We start from the raw sequence: 26,050 nt of genomic DNA on the forward strand, positions 1-26,050 counted from the left end.
TGAAGCCATTTTCTCTGGAGTGTTTAAGGAAAGACTGGAATTGGCACTTAGTGCCATGGTCTAATTGGCATGGTGGTTTGGTCATAGGTTGCACTAATGTGATAATTGATAAATGATTCGTGTTAATCATAGAAGTTTTGGAGTTTGTAGAAACCAGAATACTTAAAATAAGAAAAGAACATGGACCTAGATAAAGGGAAATATATGATTAAACCCATTCTGTTTAAATCCCCCTGTTAGGAATATTGTGTATACCAGTTTGTAAAAGAAAAAATGGAAAGGGTTTTCCATAAATCTGAAAGGTTTTTTCTCAGAATCAGATTTCCTGCCTTTGTGTGAAAAATCACAAACTATCTGCTAAATATCAGATTTTCTACTTCAGTTTTTTATCTACCAAGACCAGATGGTTACATGACCAATTGTCCGAAGAGCTGTCCCACAGAAGTTTGGAACTTTCTTTGACCACCACTGCTTACCTTGCAGAATTACTACAACAAAACAATAACAAATATTGATTACTACAAGGAAAACCATTATAAAAAGGGAGCTGAAAACCCAAGGAAAACCATTATAAAAAGGGAGCTGCAAACCAAGTTCGGTGGAAGCATGGAGTGGGCCGTGACCCCTCACGTTTTCCCCAGCGTGCTGCTTGCTCTGTCTATATAATATAAAGCAATCTATATTTTGCTGAATATCGAGACCTTGTTTCTCATTTATAATACCAAGTCATCTCAGAGGCATTTTCCAACCAGATTGATTCCGCGATTCCGAGGCCCGGGAGCTCGGCGCTAGCTGTCTGCGGGCCGGGGGCGGAGCCAGCACGCCCATGGCGGCAGCGCCAGCGCTCAGCGGGGCGTTAACGCTCCGCGCTTCCCCGGGGCCCCACACTGGCGCTCCAGCCCCGCCTTCCGAGCCAGCGCTCCCGGCAGCGCCTCCCTCGGCTGGTGCCGCGCCCCCGCCCCGGGGCGTTCCGCGGGCGGAGGCAGCGCTTGTTCCTTCCCTCCCCGCCGGCGGTGCGAGGCCGCGGCTGTCCCGCGGCGGAGCGGCCATGGCGGCGGGCCGTGGCAGGTAACCGCGGGCGCGCCGAGCGGGGCTCTGCCGGCCCGAGCTGCCTGCTCGGCCGTCTTCACCTTCTCCGGCAAGGGTGGTGTGTTGTTTTCTCTCAGCTCCTCTGGGAAACTTATTTCACCTACTTCTTCTAGCTCTGGACTCTTCGCGGCGAGGGCTGTGGCCATGGTGCTCTCCTCTCCCTGCTCCTGGCCCTGTGGACACCTTGCAGTGGGAAAACGCTGGTGTTGCCAGGTGCACATAGGCCAGGGTTTAACACTTTTGTTTCTGCCCGGAAAGGGGAGCTTAGACTTCGGTATGTCCTTCAGCTTGGAGGAGTGCAATAACTCGGTATAACGAGTTTCCACAAAGTTAGTTTAGTGGCTACTTTATGTTTTCTGGGTGGTTAGGCCTTTGTAATAAATAGGAGGGTTTCGTTGAGGAAGGTGAGGTTACCTTAATTCTTACAGTACAGGTTCAGCTTTCAAAATTTTAAAGTATCAGTCTTAGAGGCAAAATTGAGAAAGCAGATTTTTCTGCTAACCCATTTGTACAGCCTTATGTTTCATAACAGTTTCTTTCCCCCTGCTGTTTTTTCTTTCTTCTTTTCTTTTTTTTAGCCTGCAAATTAATTGGGGTAATATTCTCCTTTAAAAAAGACTGAAATTGTTAGCTGAGGGAAAACCAGCCCAACCAATGCATGTCAAAACATTATTGTAATTTTTGTTTATCCCCAGATACGCTTTAACAGGTAGAGGAGTCAGCTTTTTCCACTACTTAAAACTTCGTGTATATTATTTGAAACGTTGCTCCAAAGACAATTATTTACTGACCATCAAAAAACCAAGGCACATTGCAAGTATTTTAGGGTGTGAAAGTGAAAATAATGGTCCAAAACTGAGCCCCACAGATTGAAAGCTAATGGAAAAGCAATTGAAGTTATTGTGCCTCTTAAGTAAGATCATCTCAGTTCTAGAAGTTTCTAAAGAGGGAGTGTAACAGCTGTCATTGACTTTTATCTTAGGCTGATCTGCCCAAACTATGTCAATGCTATGTAAAAGCATTTTGTTAATGCTAATTTTAAATCTTAGCATGCACAGTACTTGAAAAGTAATTTATGGATTGGGTTTGTTGTTTGTTTCTTCACACCTTGAGAATAATTTTATTTTGGAAGATGTAAAAATTCAGTAGGATGCTTTTAATTGACACTTACAGAAACAATAGCTTTTGCATTAAAGTTTTCAAGGCATGTGTGGGCAAAATGCTTCTTTCCTCAGATATTTCTCCCTGGGGTAAAGAAGAGGGAAGGGTGGTTTAGGTGAGCAAGAAGGACTGAATACAGGCTACACAGATTATGCTTGTCTAAGGTAGTGTGTTTTAAAATCTAGAATCCAGCTTCTTATCTGAATTATTCCCGTGCTTGGAGTCTGTGAAGTTGTATCCTTATAAAGTATTCCCAAAATCTCTGCTTTCAGCATGGATTCAGGGCAGAATAGCCTGGGATGTGCTGCCCTGGAGCATAGAGAAGTGTTAGCTCTGCTGTTGTTGAGCACAACTTGTGTCTCTAAATCCCTTTAACGCCAGTTTGTTAGTGCCTCTTCATCTGAGTGTTCTTGGTAATGATACATGAGTAAAACCCTTGTTTGATCTCCAGGTTGTATTTATTATAAGACTACTTTTTTGTAGTTGTTAATTTAGTTGGTTTAACACTGGTTGGCACCCAAGCTGAAATCTGCATGTTTTAGTTAAGCTTACAACAATTCTCAGTAAAGTGTCTTGGATTTTTAAATTTTTTTATTTACATAGCACAGTTCGCAATGTAGACCAGAGTTGGTAATTTCTTTTGATTTAATTTTCCTCTGAGTATAAATTGATCTTGAACCAAGAACAGTAGGTATTGAATGTATATATGGTGCCTATATAGTTCAAAATTAGCTATTTTCCCCTCATATGGATTGGTTGCCTCGAAACCCAGAGCTGGTTTGACCAGGTGTTGGAAATCTGCTGGCAATTTGAAACATCAGTAATGCAGTGAATGGGGAGCTCTGGCTGCTCGGTGGCATCAGTGGGTATGAAGTGTAAGAATTTGGTTTAAGATTGAAAGTCTGTCTCTTGTATTTCTCTGTGGATTAATCATAGTATTTGTTTGCAATTACAGCTTACAAAGTCCTTCCTGTCAGAAAACTTGGAAAAATGTGTGAGCGGTTGGATTGTAAGAGTTTGTGTGAGAAATATGGAAAGTTCCTTTATTTTCTATCCAAATTGTGATGTGGAAATATTGCCTAAATAGGTTTTTCACTATGGTGTGAAGGAGGCTGATTCAGATACAGAGTTGAGGTATTTGATGTATTTGCAGTTTTGCACAGAAGTGGATGCTGAGTGGAAAATCCACAAAGCCGGCACACCAGCTATCAAAACGTGTTACTTTTTTATACATTTTAGCTAAAGAAGCAATTAGTTTTCAGTGGCTACAAGTTACATAATTCTCTTATTAATTAGTTTTCTATTTATTGGGTAACCAGTCTTCTATTGGTTAATGATTCTCTTGTTTCTCATGGTAATTAGTTTGCATGCTCAGTCTTTCTCTTTTTAGAGTCAGTAAGTTTCTTGGGTCAGTGATCCCAATCTCACACTTCTGGAAGCTGGAGCTGATTTCAGCACAATTGCTGAGTTGGCTTTAATATTTTCTTTCTTATCTTGGGAGTTGTTCCAGATATCCTTGTGGTCTGAAAATTCTACATTCTTTGTGTCCGCTATCAGTGGCCACCCTTCTTTCCAGGTTTTGTTAACCTCTCCCTAGGTCTGAAATCATTGAAGCATGTCAAACCCTAAACCTTAACAAAGCAATTCTACCGACAAGTAATTTTTCTGTCTAATGCCTGAACATCCCTTGGAGCTTGATAGCTGATCTCTGTTTCGTGGATTAAATCTGCTTTCTAGCTGTTTATGCTTGAAAGTATACAATTTCTTTTTGGACCTCAACAGTTTCTAAGGAAGTTTCAAGATATTGTTTTCATCTGGTATTTTTTTAATAGCTTATCAAATTTGGGTGGCTCAAGAATGTCCCTGAAATAGTGTTGTGAAACAGAAAATTAATCAGTGAGTTTGACTTGCTGCAGGCTCAGTGGAGCTTGGTTGTGGCCACAGTAGTGCAGTGGTCTAAGGGTAGTAGGTCTCTACTGGATTCAAGCTGATTTGGGGGAGCAACACTATTCCCTTTGCCTGCTGTGAGGGAACAATCTGACAGCTGTGAGTTCAAATCTGAACCTTCCTGATGCCAGGTCTTTTAACTTGGGCATAATTGCTGAAATCATAATGATTGCCATGAAGTGTGTTCCCTGCATCCTGCCTTGGTTGAAATGTTGTGTCTAGGTGTGCACAATGTGCATGTTTCTTCATTTTGTCAATATGTGACTCTTAACAGCTTTTCCTTCTCACAAGTAGGTTAAGGACCTTGGCTGCCATGCCTGAGGACTGTTCTGAAACTGTAAATGCTGGGATTAAAAGTCTGTATTTGACACCTTCCATAAAGCCGAAACCAAATGTGTGCATTGAGAGGTGAGTATGTCTTTATATTGTAAGGGTGGAAGTACCCCTGTAAGCTGTCTTTTGACTGCTTGCAGTAATTATATTCATATCTTGGAGATTTCTATGTCAAATATTCTGAGTTGAAAAGATTTGCTTTCCTGGCCTACTTTGAGATCCTGTGTTGACCTTCTAATGTTTTCTGTCATGGGTGTCCTTTGTGTTCTTCTATAAGTTCATAAGGAATATGTAGGTTTTTCAGGCTGCATGAGGCCTTCAGCAGTTCCTTTGCAAGTCATGGGCAGTGTTGTTCCTTGAGAATAAAAATTGTTATTTTATTACTGCAATGAAAGCCAGTTCAGAATTAAACTTTATATGTTTCTCTTATATTATCATCAATATGTTACTTGAAGAAGTGACTAGTTTTCCTCATTTTATACATTTGATAGTTTCCTAAATAGTGATTTCTCTGGTCATTGGATGGCCAGTTCAGTACTTCTGTGCTGTCAGACTGGTATAATGGTGAGAGAAAAAAAAATCCTTTCAGCTTCCTTCAAAAGAGAAAAAATACAGTTGTAAAAACTATTGAAAATTCTGGATCAAGCATATTATTTTAGCTAATTTGCAGCTTTGTAAGATATCACTTTAAATTATCTCTGTAATAAGTGCACTAACTGCTTTGGGCTTGCACTGTATGAATTATTTCATGTAATAACAAAGCAAGTTATGGCATATTACTTCTCTGTCAATTAAACTAAGATTCTGAGTTAAATGTAATCATTGAGGTATAGGCATTATCATGCTGTCCTTTAAAGCTCTCTGTTTCTGAAACAGTGTTATAAATCAACAAGTGCTGCAAATAACCCAGTAGTGAAAAAACCAGAGACACAGATGGGGTGTTGACTTTCACAGCACCTTTCAGCTGATTGTGATGACCATGTTCAGTGCTCAAGAAAATTTGAGTATAAAGTGCATGTATTTTAAACTCTGTGCAGTTATGAAGTACTGCTTGAATGGTATGACATTCCTGTCTGTTAATGCAAAAATCATGTTGCCTCATCTCCAGGGTATGTTCTGCTTGTCATGCTTAGACTGGCACCTACATTTCAGGTAGACTTCCAGATGCACAGAGAAATTGACATTTTCAAGATATCACTTGGCTCTTACTTTAAAGTTCACATCTTTCTGTTGACATAAGACCCCTGAGCACATACAATTTGAAGATTATGAGGAGGTAGAGCATGATCTTGCAGTTAGACTAGGACATTTCTGTCCTGGTGCATCCTGAGACCTGACACTGCAGTCAAAAGTTTTGCAAATGCTGGTGGTTGTGGAATAAATGTTAAAATCTTGGTACAAGCAGTAAGAAACTGAAGCTAAATGAGGTAGTTTAGTGTCAAACACAGTTGAAGTTTATGAAGTTTAATGAACATGAAAACCCATAACTTTTCATGTAATTGTGCAGTGCCACTTGAATAAGTTGTGATGAATTATTTTAGGCAAATGCCCCATACCACAGAGTGAAATTGCAGCCCAAACTCCACAGTTTAACTCTTCAGGTGGTTTCTGATTCATCTGTTTACAACCTGCTAGTTTCCACCTCTTCTGTTTATGTCTGGTTTGAAATTAAAATTCTCTGCTGTTGTCATTTCTGGAGTGTGCAGGCAAGTCTAACAGTAATCCTCTTTCTCGTTTTTTCTAGCATGCCATCAGAAATATTGCTGAAGGTATTTTCCTATTTGGATGCTGTGTCTCTACTGGCTGTTGGTTGTGTGAATATGCGCTTCTATGATCTGGCCAATGACAAGTAAGAAAGAGGAAGGTCTCAGTTGTGCTGCAGTTGTGTTTACTTGAATTATGAGTCTTTCTAATTCAGTTTCTCTGATGCCAGAGCACTGATGTGTGCACCTATGGGCAGTTATTCTGCTGAAATTGCTCTGCATAGCCCACAGTACGTGTTGCATGGAATTCGAGCTGTGCAAGGCCTGTTGTTTAATGGGAGTTATGAGGCAAAAAGTAAATCCCGTGCTTTGAAATGTTGCTGTTAGCCCTTTTTTTTTGTTTTAGAATTTGCATATATTTGTTTGTATTCACTTAGACTGGCACAAACCTCTTGGTTCAGGTGATCCTTGATGTTTTATTGCCAGTAGCTTAATGGAATTGTCATAGCTTTTCACAATTTTGAAGTACTACTTACTTAATTCTTTCATCAGGTTTTTACAGAGGGATTGATTCAATCAAATGATCCATTAGTGTTCTTTATCTGTTGCTCTGTTTGTGAAGGTTTGGTGGTTTCTAAATGAGAATGAAAGAGACAAATATAAATACCAACACATTTTTTATAAGGATTGCTTATGCAGAGTTCATAAACTGCTCCTACCAATATCATGATAATTTTGTGAAAGGATAAAGAGGAGAGGCCTGGGTTGGTATGTGATAACTATGATCTGGGCATCCCTTTCTGTCTCGGATTCCACTGCATTAGTGTTGTTTGAATGAGAAAATGTCTTCTCTATACGAAGTTGCTATACCTGGTATGAATCTATTTCTCTCTTATTTGCTAAAACTTGTATGGTGAATTAATTGGTTTACCTTGGCATTGATGCCTTTAGAACTGATGAATCTAAGGGGAAGATCTAAATCCAGATTTAGGTTTTGAGGCTGTCAGCAGGTAAGTATAGATAAAAATTGCATAGTTAATACAAATTACCAATCTTGGTATGTATTTTCCACTTTAGGGTGGTAAGGCAGGATAAAATCACTGTGGCTGTCCAGGGGAAGATGATTCATCTCTCTCCATCTCGATGATGTCTGTTTCCATTTTCTAATCTCAGCAGAGATTAGTGTATGTGCATGAATGGGACTTGGGTAAGAGTTACTTTCTCTTATCTAGGAGCCTGACTGGTTCAGTGCAACCAGGTCATTTTTTCCTGATGGATGTTCATGGACCTTCTCAAGACCCTGAATCTTGCAGTGAAAGGACAGAAGCTTTAATTAAAGTCCGTGCATATTTCTATGGCAAATCTGACCTTGGTTTTTAGACTGAATATCTTTTTTAGGGTATTTCTGCTGTCCTGGATGTACAAGGTGCTATCTGTATTGCAACAGGACCATCAGTCTTTCATTGTGGTATGTCTGTACTGCCTAATGCTGTGATTTGTCTTTGGGCTGTTCATATAATGTGTGCACTTGAACAGTTCTTCACTCTGATGTCTCCAATACAACTGTTGAAGACAAGGAAATGTTTATGACCCCTCCTTTCTGCACCTTTCTTGCCCCCACATGGGGCATTCCAGTCTTATCATGCAATGTAGGAAATTCACAGATATAATCTGCCTGTGAAAGCCTGAGGATTCTGATCAGCAGTGAAAGGTGCTTGTGTGAGAGGAAGTGAGAGCACAGGGAAAGGTCTTTTTGCTGTTGTGGTTGAGTGATGACTGATGATGATGTGTCTGATTCTGGCATTTGAGTTAGCAATAAAAGGTTTGTTTGCCTTGTTGTAGTAATGTCCAGTAAGAGGCCTTAAGATGAGTATTAACAATTTGGGGCAAGAAGGGCTGTATTCTGCTGTGAAAGAGGCCAACTTGTGCTTCCCTGTTGGATGCTTTTTTGATTTATCTGCCCTGAATTCTTCAGAAGTTGAGGATGAAGGGGCAGTCATACCTTCCTAAACACTTGTGATTCCAAGTCCTTCTTCATCTTCTGTGTATCCCTGCCCTAGCTGAATTTTTGAGTTTCTTCAACTAATTTCTTTGCTTGCATGACACTGTTTTGGGAAAGAAAGAAGCAATGTGTTACTGAGAATGAGGATGGTAGGTATTTGTCATTAGTCTGTCTTCAGTGAACTAAATTTCCTGAATCTGCAACTTCAAAATGCAAGAAATGCATACTACTATGCCCTGTCTTTTCAGCATCATACAATAAGATGTGGAATATCTCTCTCCATCAAAGGATGTCTCTCTTGGGAAGGGGCTTCTAGTTAACAGAGAGTTTTATAGGAGGTTATTTTACTGGATTTTTTGGCTGATGAAGACCAATTGAATGATAAACAACTCAAATTCCTCATGTGATGTTATGTTAAGGACATCTCTTTTTTTCATCACTGGACAATTCTGAACTGCTTTAGAGTTAAAAAATTTCCCCCCTCCATCAGAAATATTTTATACCATCTGGTAACTTGGCTGCCTTTTAAAACAGAAATATCTTAAAACTTTATTTCAGTTATGGAATTGTTCTTTATGTTACCCTTCCCACCCTGCTTTTGGTGAAAGGAAGGTTGAAAACTGATGTTGACTGTCAACCCACCTTTACCAGTCATTGTAGCTTATTGATTTGTGTGTTTTAGACACTTCTGTCTCAAAAAATGGCAGCAGGGAATTCTGTATATATCTCCAGATCAGCAGGCTGGAAGGTTTTTGCAAAATTCCTGAGTATGTTTGCATCAATAACCAGAACTTGGCTCTTAGCATGTGGGGACTTATTCTCAGCAGCTGATGAATTGAGAATGGTTTTGATGGGTAGGAGGCAGTGTGGGATGGATCTAGTCCTTGAATGCTTTAAGGAGAGGGGAAGATGCCATACAATATACTAGTGTAAGTTTGCCTGAGGATAAGTGAGAGCTGGTAAAGGTAATCTTGCTGATAAATGGTAGAAAATGTCTCTTAAGAATTTGTTGCCCTTGCTATTCATTTTCTTTAGTGCAATTATGTAAACTGTGTGTCTAGCACTTCAAAATTAGAAAACTTATTTGCAACCTCTATTCACAGATAACTGTTTAAATTCTTATAGGTTCCTGTACTCAATATTCTGTGAACAGCCCTAGAGGTTGTTGGAGTGTCGGGGGCTAAAATGTGACCTTGTAGTTTTCCTGGCATGAAAGGGATGAACCCGTCATTGCAGTCACATATTTCTTTGACTTCAGAAAGTCATGTCTTTGCTTTCCCAAAGAGTGCAGAAGGGATTGATATGACATTGGTACCACCAAACAAAGATGATTCTGATTGTCCTCCTCCACCCCACTTTCACTGGATTTGAGAAACTTGAAGTGTACAAATTGTCTTTGTTGAATAGGAGCTATTAAACCACTTTTTCTATTAGCTGACTTACTGTGAGGAGGACACATCATTGTTTTGGGATGTAATTTTCAAATTTTTTTTGCTTAACGTTTATCAGCTTTCACTTAATTTTCTGACTATGAGTATGCTGTCACAGAGCTTCATCCTGGATCCCACATTTTCAGGAAGACAGACAAGATTGTTTTTGTGCTAACACCATGCTCAGTGGCAGCTGAGATGTGCATATAAAAAAAATGAAGTGACTATTCTTGAAATTTATTCCTCTCTGTTCCATTTTTATTTTCAGCGGAATTTGGCTGAAACTCTATTCCAGTTCTTTGCACCCAAAATGGACAATTCGGAAAATGAAGTCTAAGCAAACAGAAACTGTTTCTTTGGGCTGTGCTGCTGTACATGATAAAAAGCCTGGGTACTGGAAGAAAGAATACATCTTCAAACAAACATCTGCCTTCAAAGCTAGAGTAATGCGGCTTGTTAAATTTCTAGATCCTTATACAGGTCTTCCATGTAAAAACAAAGAAGCTATGAAGTAAGCAATGCCTTGTCACAAAGATTTACTTGAGAACAATGTACCAAATACTAATGGCTTGGGGGGTGTAGAATTAGAGCCACAAAATGTATACCATAATGGGAAGATACAGTGATAATCTATAATGTCTGAAACTGATGAACATAAGTAGCAGTTAGTAGAAATTTAGCAATTCTGTTGAAAGCATAGTTTAAGTTGTATCATTTTGGGAATTTATTTTTAAACACCCTTCTTCCCTCTCAATTCCTAAATAACAGAGTCTCTGGCTTGCGTTGGATAATTGTTCTAAAGGACAAAAATGGAAAAGAATATGTAGTAGAGAAGCCAAACCTGTCATTTAAGGACACATCTGTGACCATACTTTGGTATGGTACAGACTGGCCGTGCTTAGACATCCTGTCAACCCTAAAACTGTTTGGAGTTACACCATTGCTTCCTGACCAAAGCAGACCTCCCAACAAGAATGGGTGAGTTTAAACATAGGATTTTTAAGAATTTTTTGAGTGCAACTGGTTGATAATGTGATCTGTAGGGCCTAGCTGACATTTGTTTGACTCAATAAGTTAACTCCTCATTAGAAAGCCTCCATGCAGTATTTGTTTCTATGTTCTTCTCTTCTTTGGTACAGCCTTTTAGCAAGAAATGGTATAATCCAGCAAGCTATAACAGTAATTCATAGATTAATGTAACTATTGGCAGGATATGCAGACTGATAGGTCCTGACTTGGAAAGCTGAATCTAACATATAGATACAAACAAGCAGGAAAGAAAACTGTAAATCTAGGAGAATTTATTGTGAGAAATTTAGCTTGGAAAAGTTCATCAGTATTTATGTGGCTACAATCAGGTAATCTACGTTGTTAAAATTTATTTTCTGTGTGGTTAGGTGTGTATATGAATTTAGGGAGCTTGGTGTTTAACTATGTGTGCAATCTTCAGTACATATGAAGTCACACAGTCCACAGCATGTCTCTTGTTTTTTAACTTAAAAGTGTACAATGGTTTTTGTCATTATATTTTAAAAATATATTTAAATGAGAAGTGTCTATTTGAGGTATTTGGTTTTGCACACATTTGGGCATATGTGTACAGTAGGGACAGTGTCAGCTATGTGTTTCTTATACAAAGCCCCAAGCCATAGAGCTCTAAAAAGAGAGAATTGTTCACCTACAAAACACCTGGTTGCTCAACCAGAAGCAAAGTATTTACTTAAAAAAGATATCAGGAGAAGCCTTTTGTATAAAGTTAGCCAAACAAGCTTTGCAGTCAAATTATGTGGGAATTGTAGCTGTTTTGCAAGAGTATGATTCATATGTAGAAAATAGAAAAGAAAGCTTGCAGGCAGTATTTGTTTCACAGAGTTACAAGTTTTTAGAAATCGTGACTGTAGATGAGGGCAGTGGTTTCACCAATTTCAGTATGTCATTGTTAAGACTGGAAGGCAGTAATGCAGGGACAGGCCTGATTGACTTAAAGATGGAGAAGGCTGGTATTGATTAGGAAGAAATTTTTTATTTTGAGGGTGGTGTGACACTGGAACAGGTTGTCCAGGGAGGTTGTGGATGCCCCATCCCAGGCAGTGTTCAGTGTGGAGTTGTAGGTGATGCTACAGTGATACTACATGGACATCTAGGAACTGTCGTGAATATAATAAGAGCCTAAGTCTGAAAAGGATTTTAGAAAGACTTTTCTTCATTCTGGAAAGGTAATACAAACTCTTTCTGCTCTTTTTTTTAATGTATTAGTTAGTAAGAGTGTCAATGAACTTTATATTTGAGAGTGTTTTGGAGCTAAATGGCTTTAATAACAGGTAAAATACAGAAAAAAAAAATCTAAAAAAGGAAAGCTTCCTGTAACACAAACTTTTAATTTATTATATATACAATTTGATTCTTTCCTTTGAATTTTGCTTCACAGTGATAAATGTTCAGTGATTCCATCTAGTATCAATAAAGTATCGAAAACAAATTGTAAAGTAATTCTGTATTTTGAAAAATTGGGCAAGCATGTAAGTTCTTTTTTTGAGAGTGTTTTAGAATGTCATTAGTGTTTTTTGCTTCTTTTCTTGTTGGGGATTGAGGTCCTGCTAGTACCCTGTAGTTGTTCAAATGTATAGTTTGACTCTGCATGCCAAATGCTTTCAAAACCATTTTCATCATGTGCTGCTGGTCAGACTTCAGAGTTAAAAATGAAATTAGGCTGAACTTTTATATGGATAAGGAGACATAGCCTTTTTGCTACATTCTGTATGTTCTTTTCAAAGACCTCGTCGATTTTCCTTGATTGCTGAATATCATCTTGCTTACCTGACTGAAAGTAGCGTAGCAATTGGTGCTGATGAGCTTGTCCAGCTCTTCAGTCTGAGTCCAGGACTGTTGGTAGGAATTTGGAAGGTAAGATAACATTTTGTTTTAGTATTTTATTATGATTTGAAGGAAAAGTTGTTTTTTTTGGCTTGTAGTTTTGGTTTGGGAATGGCTTTTTTTTAAAATTTTCCTTTTTTTCCCCCTTTGGATTTTGAAAGATCTTGTCTAAACTAGTAACCACAAAACAAATGTAGGGACAGTGAATGGATGGTTTATTGTATCCTAAAGAGCTGTTTTTGAAAAAATCCACCTCTAATTAAAAGATAAGTTATGTATCGTTCTATATTACATACTATGTTCAGTTTTATTTATTTTACAGTCTTCACATGCCCAAGTTTGATATCCTGGAGTAATTTTCAGTGGAATGGTTTGAGAAGTGCTTCTTCCTCTGATTCATGCCATTACCTGTCCATAGGACTCAGTGATGAGTAACTTAGTTTTAATCTACATCACCAGCTAGCTGTATCCTGCTCCATCAGTAGGAATGCTGTAAATTGTGCCCTTTTGGGGGTATTAAATTCCTGGTAATAAGAGTCTAAATTAAGCAGTTAGCCTCTGTAGGGTGGGTGAAGAGATGAATGTCTTTAGAGAACAGTGCAGAACATGTGAAGAAGGCTCCTACACAAAAGGAATCTGCATCTTTGCACAGAATGCACTGGTACCTGTGTGTCTGCCTGTAGCTGTGTGGGCTGGGTGCTATGGAAGGCTATTTCAGGTAGTCTGCTCTTGATCTGAATTCAGAGGTGGCAGCCCTTTCTTCTTCCCCTCAGCCATACTATTAATGTAGAGTTAGGTTATTTGGCACTGGCAAGGAACTTTCCTCAGGGAGGCTGTGAGTAGCTCCTCAAAGTTGTGTCTAATTTCCAGCTGCAAGCATGCTGTCTCAAATGTGCACAGTCACCAGAGGCAGTGTTTAAAACTGCAGAAGGACTGTTCTTTCACTCTTACTTAAAGTGAAAGTACATTTCCTAGAAAACCTGAGACTGCCTGACCAACATAAACCTGTCACAGATTGTTTGTGAAAATCTCTTCTAAATGAACAGCCATTTCTCTTGTATTTTCAGAAGTTTTGTAGAATGGTCTCCCTGTATTGTTGGCTCTGTGGTCTTGCCTATGCATTGGTCTCATCCATGCTTGGAAAGAGAACTCTTCCAGCAGCTGGAAATGGTTCAGTCATAACCAAGTTCCATGTAGTTGCTGAGAATCGAGTGCCCCACTCTAGTGTATTTTCCCTGCTTGCTTTTCTGAACAGCAGCTCTTATTCTTTGTGTAGGCAGAGTAATATGAGGTAGTTAAGTGTCAGTGGGTGTAATAATTGTAAATGCCACACATCTTGGTTTTTTGCACATAACTGCGTAACAGAAGCCAAGAGCAGGTTAAGTGGGCCTCCTGGTATTTGGATAGAGAGACTGAGAAATTATGTGATTGATAGATCTCCCTAGTTAAATCCTTTATAGCTATAATTTTGCACTGTAAAAATACAGTAGTTAAAAAGCCAAAAGTTTGAATAGAGGATGTCATTTTCTGGTACCCAGAGAGATGAAAACAGTAGTTGCCCACATTTCAGGAGAGTAATAGACTTCTGGCAGTGAATAATTTTCTTATTGACTTAGGAGTTTGAAAATGTAGGATTTAAAAAATGCATTTAAAGTAAAAACCTGGTTATCCTAACATTGTCTTCTTGAAGAAAATACAGACCTCTATTTAGTTTTCACATTGGTGTTTGCTTTGGCTATATAGACATCTAAAAAGGTTATGTTTTTAATGTTTTGCCAGGAGTAAATAATCTGGTGAAGACACAATTTTTACTTTGAAATTCACAATTTCTATTGAGTAATCCTGTATTCCTCACTGATGTTAGCCTTCTTTGGAAATAGTTCCTAACATAAGAAAATAAAGAAAATAAAAAAGAAAACTTGATGCTTCAGTAGTGGGAAGTAAATGCCATTTGATTCTGTTTAGGTATCTTTTTTAAAGTGGTAAGTAGAAGTTAGGGAAGTACAATTCTTGGAGTGCTCTTGTAATTTTTGCCTTGGCATAGGAAGTTTCCCTCTCTTTCCCCATAATCCAGAAATGCTGCAATCTTTTATACATATTCTGTGCTCTTGTGAAAAGACAGTAATGGTTTTAGGAGTCCACATGTTAAAGCAAGCCATTACTAACATTGTTACAGTAATTGGCAGAGTAATAAGCAGCAGCATTTATCTATGAATTTTAATGCTCAGAAAGACCTTGTGAAAAAAAGAATTTCCAGATGAAAATACATCAACTTTTAATTAACTTTTCAGGAGAAAAATGAAATTGCTTTTGTTATGGCGAATCTTCATTATAATCAACTTCTTGAGAGAAGCATTTTGGGTTCTGCCACTGTGTAAGTTTGGTTTTCCTTTGTGGGTAATAAAGATAACCTTTTGAATAAAGCTTTGAGTTTTACAGTTAAAATTGGCTGCTGGTAAGAGGTTTATATTTAGGCAGTAATTAACTATTGCTTGATATAAACAACAGTTACAGTAACTAAATACTAAATGGTAGAAGCATTTTCATACTAAAATATTGTCATTTTTGTGCTGTTAAGGAGATAATTTAGTTGCACAAGTGTACTAGGGCCTGGTGTATTGAGGAAGTTAGAAATACATTGCATATACCTTTCCTCTTTCCACAAGCAGTCTTACTGTTTTCTCTTTTTGTCTGCAACAAAAAGAAAAGAGACATTTCAGGAATTAAGCAAGTAATCTTTGGCTGTGTAAGACAGGGGGGAAAGCTCTGGAAAACTAATGAGTTGCCTGCATTTATCTTTTATTGCTATTGAGAAAGTAGCTGGGTTTCCAGCGAAGTGTTTGTATATGTGTATACTGCAGTGTATAATAAAATACCTGTTTATACATTGTAAATTGTTTAAAAATACAAAATTTTTTAAGCTTTAGAATAGTATTTGGGGAATTTATTTCCCACTCAGCTTTCTGGTCAGATACTGTTGTATCTACCAGTAGTCTTAAACGCCCACTATAACTTAGAGTGGCTCTTCTCACACAGAATGTAAGATTTAACACCATCTCCCTTAGTACCAAATTAGATCCTATGTAGAAGATGCGCAGTTGCCTCTGTCATGTGGTCTCTTTAGGTCTCATGTGTGCAGTAGTTATTTAGTTAGGAACATGCAAAATTATTTCAATATTTGGTATTTCAGGGAAGTTTCTAGAGCTATCCGGCTTTCAGATTTCTAGTTAAGCTGGTGCTTTTACGTAGACAAGTCCTTGTTTTGAAGTTTAACAGGTGTACCTTTTGAAGTTGATTGCTGTATTTTCTGCCTTTGGCTAGGCTGAACAGCTGATCAGTATTGGACACTGTATTACCTCAAAAGAGGCATGATGAGCTAGAGATGTTTGATTTCAAAACTGTCTTAAGATGACAGTCTCAGTGTAGGGTTATGTATTATATCTCTGTTAAGTCATCCCCCCCCTTGCTAAATTCTGCTTTTTGCTTTTTTTCAAGCCAATACGTTCCTCCACCTAATAAACCTTTACTGGATGATACTGACTCAGAATATGGACTGCACGACTACACCCTGCATCTTGATCTGCATGGCAGAAACTGCATGTACCTGTGTGGATCATTCAAGTATCTCTTCTGCAGAAAACGTAAAGTTGACGGAACAATAATGTCTGTTTTAAAAATGATGCCTGTTGTTAAATCTTTCCTTCTTGCCTCCAGTTTCTCTGTTTTAAGGGGTGAAACTGAAATGGAATTCTAAGAGTAAGCTATCTTTCTGTTCATGGTGTGGTTTCTTTATATCTGCATGGTGCTTTGTGTGGCTTCCTGCTCTGTAAGAAGTCTGACTGCATTGACACAGTGTCAGGCCTGGGACACAAATTCTGCAGATTTTCAGGGTCTTTTCTTTTAGTTCCATCCTCCATCAATAATGCAGTGGCACGGTTTGTGGTACAGGTTGATGTTACTTTCACGTCTGTTTTATAAAGGAGAGACAGTTTGTCCTCATACATTTTGGAAGCTTGTTTCTGTAGAATTCTCCTCGAGTATACTTTCGGTGCACAGACAGATTAAATATATAGATAAATTTGTAGAAGTTACTATGAACTTTTAAGATTTATAGCTTTTATTTTGGTGAGCTTAAGGTTGCCTGTTTTGACATCCTTTCACTGTGTGGTAAACAACTTCTGTCATTATTTTTAACTGCTGCTTCATTCTATACTCAGCACTTTTTTCCTTGAGACACGATTGTCCATCCCTGTTGTTCTCATACAGTTCAAGTTCATAACTGTACTGGAGTTTTGAAAAATACATGGGTGATCTTTCTTTTGACATAGCTTCAGCATAAATTCCAGCAGCTACACAGCTGTCTTTCTGTAAGCAGGGACTGACTAAAATATTAAAATTAAACACAGTCATTGATTTAATTTAGAATTAAGTACTGTGAGTTAATTATTGCTCCCCAGTGTTTTTTTTTACCGGCATTCCTGAGCGGTGTAGATTTCAGAACATACTGTTTTTCTGTCAGTAGAGGGTGCTGTTGTCAGGCATGAGTACTTCTCCAGGGCTACAGAATTTCCCGTGATTTGGTTTGGTTTTTCTCATTTGTGTTTGCTGATTCCAAGAACTGCCGTTTAGACTGCAGCCTTATACAGTGTGGAGCGTTGTAGTCCTTGAACCTGAAATATACATGTTTTCAGATTCCAGAAAAGTGTCAAGCTTGAATTAAAGGAATACTTCAAAGGCTAAACTTCAGTGAAAGTCTATGCATGTAGCAAGAAATCTGAAGTGTTGAGCAGTACAAGAGTCCTCTTTATGTTCTCAAAAAAAATCTTCTCAAAATTGGCCAGAGGGTTGGGTTTTTGGGATTGTGTTGTTTTTTCTTATTTAGCTGAACATCATGTTTTGTTTTCTAAAATAAAAATGTTATGTTCCTAGCAATACAGTTGCACAATAAGAAGTATTAAGTGGCATACTTCCTTTCTTGGTGTCAATTTCTTGCAACTTAGAACCTACTTCCACAAAAGACTAAGCTGATGTTTATACAAATTGAAGCAGGTGTCCATGAGCTGCAGTTGTGATGCCATCTTGCTTTCCAAGTTGCAGAATCTATTTATGCTCACAATGTTCTCCGAATTGCTTTGGTTTTGTGACCTTCATCAGTGTGACAGCTAGCAGATTAAGTCTCACAGGACATCAGACAGCTGAAGCCATGGTTCTGCAGACAATAAGCTCATTTGTCATCTAGTCCCTTCCATGTGCTTGCACAATCATTCCTTTTGGAAAATGTTTGACTTCCTCCAAAAATGATGTAGTGAGATAGCGTATGGCTGTCTGCTGTCACATTTTTCATTGTAATTTGTTGTTAATTTTTCTGAGTTTGTTGAACATGATGATGCTGAATGTGGCTGGCCCAGGTTTGTCCAAACTGATTGTATTTGATGGTTTGTGTTTTGTTTTTAGGCTCTATTCTAATAACACTTTTTGTCTCATCCTCTGGGAGGCTTCTGAAGTATGGAAGTCTGCAAAATACTGAGAAATCTTGCTATTTCTGAAAATTCTCTAGCCAGTCCAGTTTTATTTTAGATTATAGATGCCTATAGCAGTTTCCACAACTTGAGGCACAGATCAATTGTCAGCTATTATACTGTTCTTTTACTTATTTATTGGTTTTCATTAAGAAGCTCTAGGCATTCCTAGGTTACCAGAGAATGCCCATTTGTATTTTGCAGAATAACGGATTTATTTGTTGAAGATTAATTTTTGTCTGCTTTTTGTTAGTGTCTTTAATATAGTGCTTCATTTTGGTACTCTATTTTCAATTAATTTTGCAGAATTCTTAAATTAAAAAAGTTTATGTTACACTTCATTGAACCAAGCAGATGGAGTATATATGGCTTCAGATTTTTTTTTTTCTGTTACTATACTTGTCTTGTATAGTACTGGTAAAAACTGGCTTTTTTTGCCACTGTTTTGGTTGGGGTTTAACGTTTTATTTTATGCTCCCTTTCATGTAAACAGAATTGGTAATATGGTCTCATTGACAGATATTGTAGAGTGAATATGTTAAATACTTTGTAACTGAATTGAAAATATTTAGAAAACTTTCCTTGTTTTCAGGAAGTTATGACAGACTTTTCATACGACTGTCAGAAGTTATGAATCCACCTTCTTAATGAATATTTTTGAGATGTATTTACCTAGGCTTTCAACTTTTTAAGCATAGCTTTGTAGCTACATGGTAGTTTAAGCTTTTGCTTTTGAATGTCATTTCTTGTTGATGTAAACTGATGTGTTTTGCTTGCAAAATGTAATGGTTGATTTTTGTGTATTTAGAGAGCTTTTAAGATTTGTTTGTGAAATTTCATATCAGACATCGGAAGTGTTTTGCTTGACCTTGAAGATTGATTTGCAAGTTTAAATAACCATTTCAGTGTGGTAAGGCTGGTTGTTGGCACCAGAATTAGTGTTAAGCACAACTTTTCCTCTGAAAATCCCAATTAAATGACAACTTGCTGCAAAGGTTTGGTTAGCAAAACAAACTTCCTTGGCTTTTAGCTGAAATAAATGCTTCGGAACTATTGGTCTATTTGTTCCTTTCCCCTGAGGTTTGTGTACATGATATATATTCTCTTTGTTGGTATTACCTTTATTTGGAAATACTTATTCCCTGTAACTTACTCTGCTGCTTTGGTGCTTACTCTTCTGCTTTCCTATCTTGCATAAATCAACGACTAGAGATATTATATGGGGACAATGAAACAAAGTCCAAATCAGGCTGAAGAAAACTGTGCTCAATTTGCTTCCTCTGTGTTTCTCTTTGTATGTTTAACATAGCTTGTTCTGCCCTTTAATTTCATTTTTTCATCTGACTTGGGTGAGGAAGGGGAGATTCAGTGCTTAGCCTTCAGTTTCTTGCTTGATTCTAGGCAGACTTTTCCTTCCTTCTGAATGTGAGGGCTGCAATGGAGCTTTTATGTTAAAAAAACCCAAACATGAATAACTGGCCTTCAGATTCCTGATCTGTTGCCTATTTCCATTCTGGCTAACATTAAGAAGTAACTAAACACACCTTAGCCAACTGTTTTGTCTAGCAGTGGTGTATTAATGCCATGCAGTAGTGATGTCCTGGGCTTCTTTAATTTATTAGCAGAATGCTTTTTTTAATCCATTTTTATTCCATGCAAACTTCATTTGATTTGAATGAGTAAGAGGCAGAGCCACTTCCATTCAGATTGGAATTGTGGATAACCAAATAGTCATTTTGGAAAAATGCTTGTTGACTAATAATTTCAAGTCTGTTGAATAAAAGCTGAGCTTTAAATGTGCCCAGTGGTTAGACAATAAACTATTTAAATAAGATTTTTTTTTTACCTTAATTGAAATTTTTTTTCATTGAATTTGGTTTACTGAGGTTTTGGAATGGAACCATTTGGACAGGTATCAACTTAATGGCCCTTTTCTACTTTGAGCTGGATCCTGGAAAAGAATTCTGCTTACATTTTCCTCACTGATTTCTTTTGCATGTCACTACAAGAACAGTGGGTATCATGGTCTGGAGGACTGAATTTTCCTTCAACCATACAAAATATTTCCTAAAACATGGGCATAGTCATGTTAGTTTCACTGTATTCACACCCCTATTCCAGACAGTGTCTATTAAAAAACCTGCAGCTTCTGTTCTCTGTCATGTGCTGGGCTGTGTCCTCCCAAGAGTAAATATTCTTTGTATATATATCCCCACTGATGAGTGATGCTTTTCCAGCATTGGTTTGTGGCCAGCTGTATCTTGGGAGTTTCTTGGCTCAACAGTACCAATTCAGAGAAGTTTTTTGCCTCTGTGTTAAAGTGTGGGCTTTCTCCATCACTGCCTGCAACTGCCTGTTTCAAGCAGCCACCAAGCAGAGGTTTTGCTGCCACTGCATGCTGGATGCAGCCATTTAACTCACAGCCAGCCTTTCTGATGTTGCTGTCTGTAGCCTCATGCTGCTACTTGGGCTTGAGAATCTCAGGCAAAACACTTACTTTTTCAGTCTTGTCACTTGCATCTCAAACCTCTGCAAGCCCCTTCTCTTGTTACCTTACCTTTCACGACCTGCTACTGGATCCTGACAAGCATTATGTTCCTGGGAATTCCTTCTCTCCCTTCCCATCTGTCTCCTGCAAGTGCTAGACACTTTCTTTTTTGCACTGAGGTCTCTAGTGCTTTTGTTTAGCTCTTATGAGAGTATCTCTTGTTCAAGGAAACTTGTTTAAGGGATGTCCTACCAAGAAATCTGCTTGTGTCAGTGATGTGATGCTTTTATTTTCACATTTCTTTGAAGTCAGATCATGTTAATTGTGATGTACCCCAAGTTATAATTAGACTGTTGGACTTCTTGGTTAACTTTCCTTCTCTGATAGCAAAGTCAAAAAGACAATAAGAAAGGAAAGTCAATCTCTTCTGAGAGGAGAGGAAGAGACACCAAAGAAATATGGTTATATGTAGAAATAAAAAATTCACAAATTATAGTAATTCTGGGGAAAAAAAAGCAACAGAAGCCTTGGAAAGCTTTTCAAAAAAAGGAAAAATCCATGATTTAAAAACTTGATTCAAATCAAATCGTATTGTATGTCAATTTAAATGATGCAATATCCTTTCTAAGGAGTAATAGTTATCTGTATGCCCTTTGTGTTGGTTTATTTGAGCTTGCAGTCAGAGCTGAGACATTTAAATAACTTGGAAAAAAAAGACTGGGGGAGGTACCCCCCAGTCTTATTTTGTGTGTTAGTGCTGAGCTTGACTTCTGGGGAATGGGCAGTGATGGAGGCACTAGTGGTGTGAAATTGAAATGCTGAATGTGAAATTTACTCCATGCGTCCTTATGTAAGTTCTTTAGGTGGCATTCCTATTTCTATACTAAGAAATACAAAGTAGTGTTTTAGCTGCTGTTTCTATTGTCACAGATTTAAAGCTCTGAACTGCAACTTAATTCCTCTATAATGTGCTTGGTAGTTAGCTGTGGGTGTATTCCAGGGTTTCTTACTGGTGAATGTGAAGAAAAAGACATGGAAAGAAGATAATAGAACATTTACACTGTACTTGGGCTGAATTTGATTTATACTGCTGTAATGTTGTGTATTTATATTTTCAGGTGACATTGAAAATGGATTCCTGAGGCTCAGAGTTGTAAACTTACAGGATAATAGGAAACACTTGCCTGTTATTGGGACACTTGGCATATGCTGGGAAACAGATGTGTTTAAAGGCAACGTAAAGGTCAGAAATACTTTTTATTTCTGGAAATGCTTGCCTCTAAACTTCATAAGAACTATGTTTTAGCATTTTTAGGATGCACATTTTTAAACAATTCTTGATTTGTAGAAAGTGTCCGTAATGAGAGAAAAACCTCTATTCCAATATTCCAAAAACCACGTGAATTTTGCGGAAAAATGTTTTCTGTGTCTCATAGACTCTGGATTGCATGATAGACCCATTATGTATGTGTAATTACTCAGCAAAGATGCTGTGACTGACCTAAGTCTGCTTAGAAATGCTGAACGAAAAAATGAATTGCAGATGTACTTGTGAGGATTTTTTGTTTGTTTGTTTGGTGTGAGAGGTTTGTTTTTTTGTTTTTTTTTTGGTTGGTTGGGGTGTTTTTGCAAGCAATAAGCCTTGAGCCTCTGGGGAAATGCTCCACAGTTCTGTGCTGTATATGCAGTGAAAGTTAGGATCTGTTGGGGAATGTTAAAATGCCAGTGGACACAGGCAGAAACTACAGTCCACATCCACACAGTCAGCACCTAGCTCCAGTCAAGGTATATCAGTCAGCTGGATTAGCCCTTTAGTTTTTAGAGGAATGCTCACACATTCTATTGGATGAAATTCCTAAAATAATTATTTCAAACAAAGTTTCAGAGTAGTTCTGTAGCTTTTGCAATAGTGGTGAAGGCAAATCTTTTTCAATGTACTATATCAGCATGAATGTTTTAAAAGTCGTTAAAATTCTGATGAATGTAATTGAAGCACTGCTGAAAAATTATCTAGTTCAATACTTGATTTTAAATTTGGCACTTCTTTTGAAAAAAACCTCAAAATTAATAAAACTGTTGTTTCTGCCAATCCTGGGCAACTGGGGAATGGAATGCTGTTTGAGACTTGTTTACCAAAGCATGTAGAGACACAACAAGGGGCAATGTTTTTACACTGAAAGAGGGTAGATTTAAATTGGACATTGGGGAAAAAAAAAAAAAAAGCAAAAAAATTCTGCATGCTGGAGCATGGTGAGGCAGGAGAGTTGGAATTAGATGACATATAAAGGTCCCTTCTAACCCAAATCATTCTGTGATTCTATAGGATTAACAGCTGCTTGGCAGAATTTTTTTTTTTTGGTGAAAATAATCCAGAATAGTAATTGGGAATTTAGTGAGTTATCTGTCAGAGGAAACAGAGAGCTATAGCTGTAGTCTTTAGTTTTTCAGTTTTAGTCTCTCTTATGTGCTTACAGCATAAAATATATTGAATATTTGTTTCTAGGACAAAATAATGGATACAGTATTTTTTTTTTAACCCCTCATTTTGGTGACAGATGGAACATGTCAACATGTAGCTGTGAGTTGAATTCAGTGTGATTTTTACTGTAAGTCATTAAAATTCTTAAAGCATGTGAAGGCCAAATAACATCAGCCACAGAAGTAGGACATTGCACTCCTTTGAATTTATTTGAGTTTTGTTTAATACTCTAAGGAAAACCAAAAAACCCAAAAGTTTTCTTGGCACTTCTGGGATTTTTAATGAAAAAATTAATTGCTGAAGTACAGGTAGTTGGAAATTGTCATGGCTTAGGAATGTTACTCTCCAGTTTAGTGTTCTCACTGTAACCACTCAGAATCACACTCTACTGGCTTGCTTTCCCCTTCCTCTCCCCTGTGTTGGGCTGGAGAGGAGAACTGGAGGCACAAAAGGTAAAGATCGAGGTTGAGATAAGAGCAGTTTCCAGCAATGAGGTAAGAAAATGGAGAGTAGCAGCAACAATATTAATAACAAGAACGTACAAGAGAGGGGAGTGATTCACATGCAAATGCTCACTGTGGAGCTCAACCTGACCATGCCACAATACCCTGACCATTGAGAAGAAAGCCCTTTCCTTGCCCCTGGGGGGTACATCTCCCTGCTTAACCATGATCCCTCCTGGCTACTGCAAAAATTAACCTGGTCCTAACTAGAACTGGGACAGAAATGCGTGGGAAGACCCCACCATCTCACCACCCAACATCACCCTGCTTTACTTTACATAATTGGCCTTTTACATGTGAGTTGTCAGACCAGAAAATAGTAATTCTTTCTTGTTTACAGTGATTCTGTAGCTCATGTAAGTTATTACACCATCATTAGGGTTGGTTTGAATTTTGTATTTTCAGCATAGTCTACAGTAAAAAGCATAGGGAAACTGTGTGTATCATATTGCCTCATGTTTGTGCCATCTGCCTTTGTGTTGTTTGATTGAAGTAAAGTAATAGTGAAGGCAATGTTAGAGCAACAGAAGCACAACTATGTAGTACAGGGAAATAAAGCATTCCAAATGAAATTTTTTGGCATGGAATATGTGGTGGTGTTTATACTTTGAGAACACAGATACAACACAATTAAGATAATTTGATTCATTTAATGATTCAGAACTCATAAGAATAAGGAACAGCTGATACTAACAATGACACACAACTCCTGTGCTTCCAAGGGATATGTGAAACTATCAAAGACTGAAGAATTGGCATTAACATTATGAAATTATCTAATTGTGTAATCTTGTGAAGAAATATTTTCAAGAATTTGTAAGAGGAGGAATTCCATCAAGATTATTAATAAAAATTACCTTTTTGGGAGCTGAAGCTATGTGCCTTTTAAAATGTACTGTATACAGCTGGTTTGGAAGGGTAATTGTGTGTGCACTGCCTTGGGTGGTCCCTGAGTATCATTACAAATATTGCTGCATTCATACAAGTTTAGCAGCTGACTTTAAACTTAAGTTGCTTTCACATATTGAAGGGACTGCCATTATTTTAATGGTAAAGTAACTAATAATTGAGAAAAACAGATGTTTAGGGCTTAAAAATGTTAAAGAAATAATGTTTGATTTGGTTTGGTAGTGGTACCTTCTGTAGCCCACCGTTTGATATCTGTAGGATATAATTTTGATTTCTGTAGGAAACTTCTTAAGTAAGTATTTGTTGCAGTAGATCAGTGAAGCGCTATCAATTTTATTTTGAGGTTTTAGCCTTTGTACAAAACTCTCAGAACCCTTGATATTTCTTCTAAAATCAGGGATAAATCTGCTTACTGTGCCATGACACAGGGAAATAATCTCTTCTGCTTATGTTTGTAGGACTGCTTTGTGATGGATCTGACTCTCTTGGATGAAACTGGAAAGCCCTTCTGGTGTTTTAGTGCTCCAGTCCGCATGGAATTGTCTACCAAGTCATCTGGCCTTTATGACTACATGGGCCATATCTATACTGCAGACTATTCAGATGCAGAGGGTAAAGTCTGTCTTGAGTTTGTATGGTTGGAAGAAACCAAGGAGTATATTGTAGTCAGTTTGGTGCTTTATGTAAGCACCAAGAAGGTAAATAGCTGGTATGGAACAAACTACTGACTTAATTAGGTCGCTAGTCTCCTTGCTTTAAAAACCAAACAAACAACCCTCCCACAACAAGAAACACAATAAACCATTTATGCTTAAGATTGACACCAACAAGCAAGACTGCTCTGCACGTTTTCCAGTAACAAGTGCAATTGCCTAATTTTTTTAATAGGCACTTGAGGAATTGAAGAGACATGTTGATAAAAGTAAGATGTTTTCTTCTCTGTTGAATATTACATGGTCACACTCACTGGCTATATTGAAATTATTTTAGGAATATTTTTCTTTATAGAGACTTGTTACTATGGTTAAGGAATTGCTTCTTTTGAGAGCCATACTGTGAAGATGCCTTACCTTACATAAGCTACACTGGTTTTGAGAACATTAACTTTTATGTTTAGTAATAAAACAGCATGTGTGCTGTTCCCTCCAGGTTTGTTGGGAGTGCTATTGGTAAAGGACAGGTTTAGTTAAATGCTTTTTCCAGAAAAACTTCACTTAAATATATTTTAGCAAAAGATTGAAAGGGTAGATGGGAAGTCAGGTTTGAAAAATGTCAGTAAATATGTCAGTCAAGGCATTTATTAAGAAAGTCGTGTAAAGTCTGTTTATGACGTTCTTTAAATTCCTGTTTGTTCTGTTTTCCCATGTTCTAACCTTGTCTGATTTGAGCCTAGATACTTGCCTCACATATTGACCTAGGAATAAGTGTCCCAATTACCATCCAACCTGAGCTGATGTCTGTTCTTAATGAATGCTTGTAACATTCAGTTGTTTCAGAAACAATGCATATCTGATACTGTTTATCTAGCAATATGAATCCATATAAAAATTTAATATGTGTGCCTGATCTTTCCAGTTCATAGAGTAACTTTGGAATCAAAATTCCTACTTCCT

The 26,050-nt window shown here is 37.7% G+C and overlaps 1 protein-coding gene across 6 annotated transcripts; it reads left to right on the top strand.

Moving 5' to 3' along the window:
• Positions 1 to 723: 723 nt before the first annotated feature.
• FBXO15 (F-box protein 15) lies at positions 724 to 26,050 on the top strand. Of its 6 annotated transcripts, none has more exons than XM_079302110.1 (10): positions 724 to 1,068; positions 4,492 to 4,605; positions 6,275 to 6,379; positions 9,934 to 10,176; positions 10,434 to 10,643; positions 12,440 to 12,569; positions 14,831 to 14,913; positions 16,035 to 16,180; positions 21,665 to 21,789; positions 24,896 to 26,050. In XM_079302110.1, the coding sequence occupies exons 1-10, from the start codon at positions 827 to 829 to the stop codon at positions 25,163 to 25,165; spliced, it is 1,668 nt and encodes a 555-aa protein (XP_079158236.1). In that variant the 5' UTR covers positions 724 to 826; the 3' UTR covers positions 25,166 to 26,050. The 6 variants fall into 6 exon arrangements, with proteins under 6 accessions (XP_079158236.1, XP_079158241.1, XP_079158237.1 ...); XM_079302111.1 differs by having other exon boundaries at positions 944 to 1,068; positions 4,489 to 4,605; XM_079302113.1 differs by lacking the exon at positions 724 to 1,068 and adding an exon at positions 1,133 to 1,147.

This window comes from Erithacus rubecula, assembly GCF_903797595.1.
Source record: "Erithacus rubecula genome assembly, chromosome: 3".
NCBI classification, from domain to species: Eukaryota; Metazoa; Chordata; class Aves; order Passeriformes; family Muscicapidae; genus Erithacus; species Erithacus rubecula.

Bases quoted from the DNA above. Each gene is read 5' to 3' on its own strand.
- FBXO15 (XM_079302110.1), top strand. From the start codon at position 827: ATGGCGGCAGCGCCAGCGCTCAGCGGGGCGTTAACGCTCCGCGCTTCC. The intron at 1,069-4,491 runs GTAACCGCGGGC...TCTCACAAGTAG, and splicing joins ATGGCGGCGGGCCGTGGCAG to GTTAAGGACCTTGGCTGCCA. The intron at 14,914-16,034 runs GTAAGTTTGGTT...CTTTTTTTCAAG, and splicing joins ATTTTGGGTTCTGCCACTGT to CCAATACGTTCCTCCACCTA.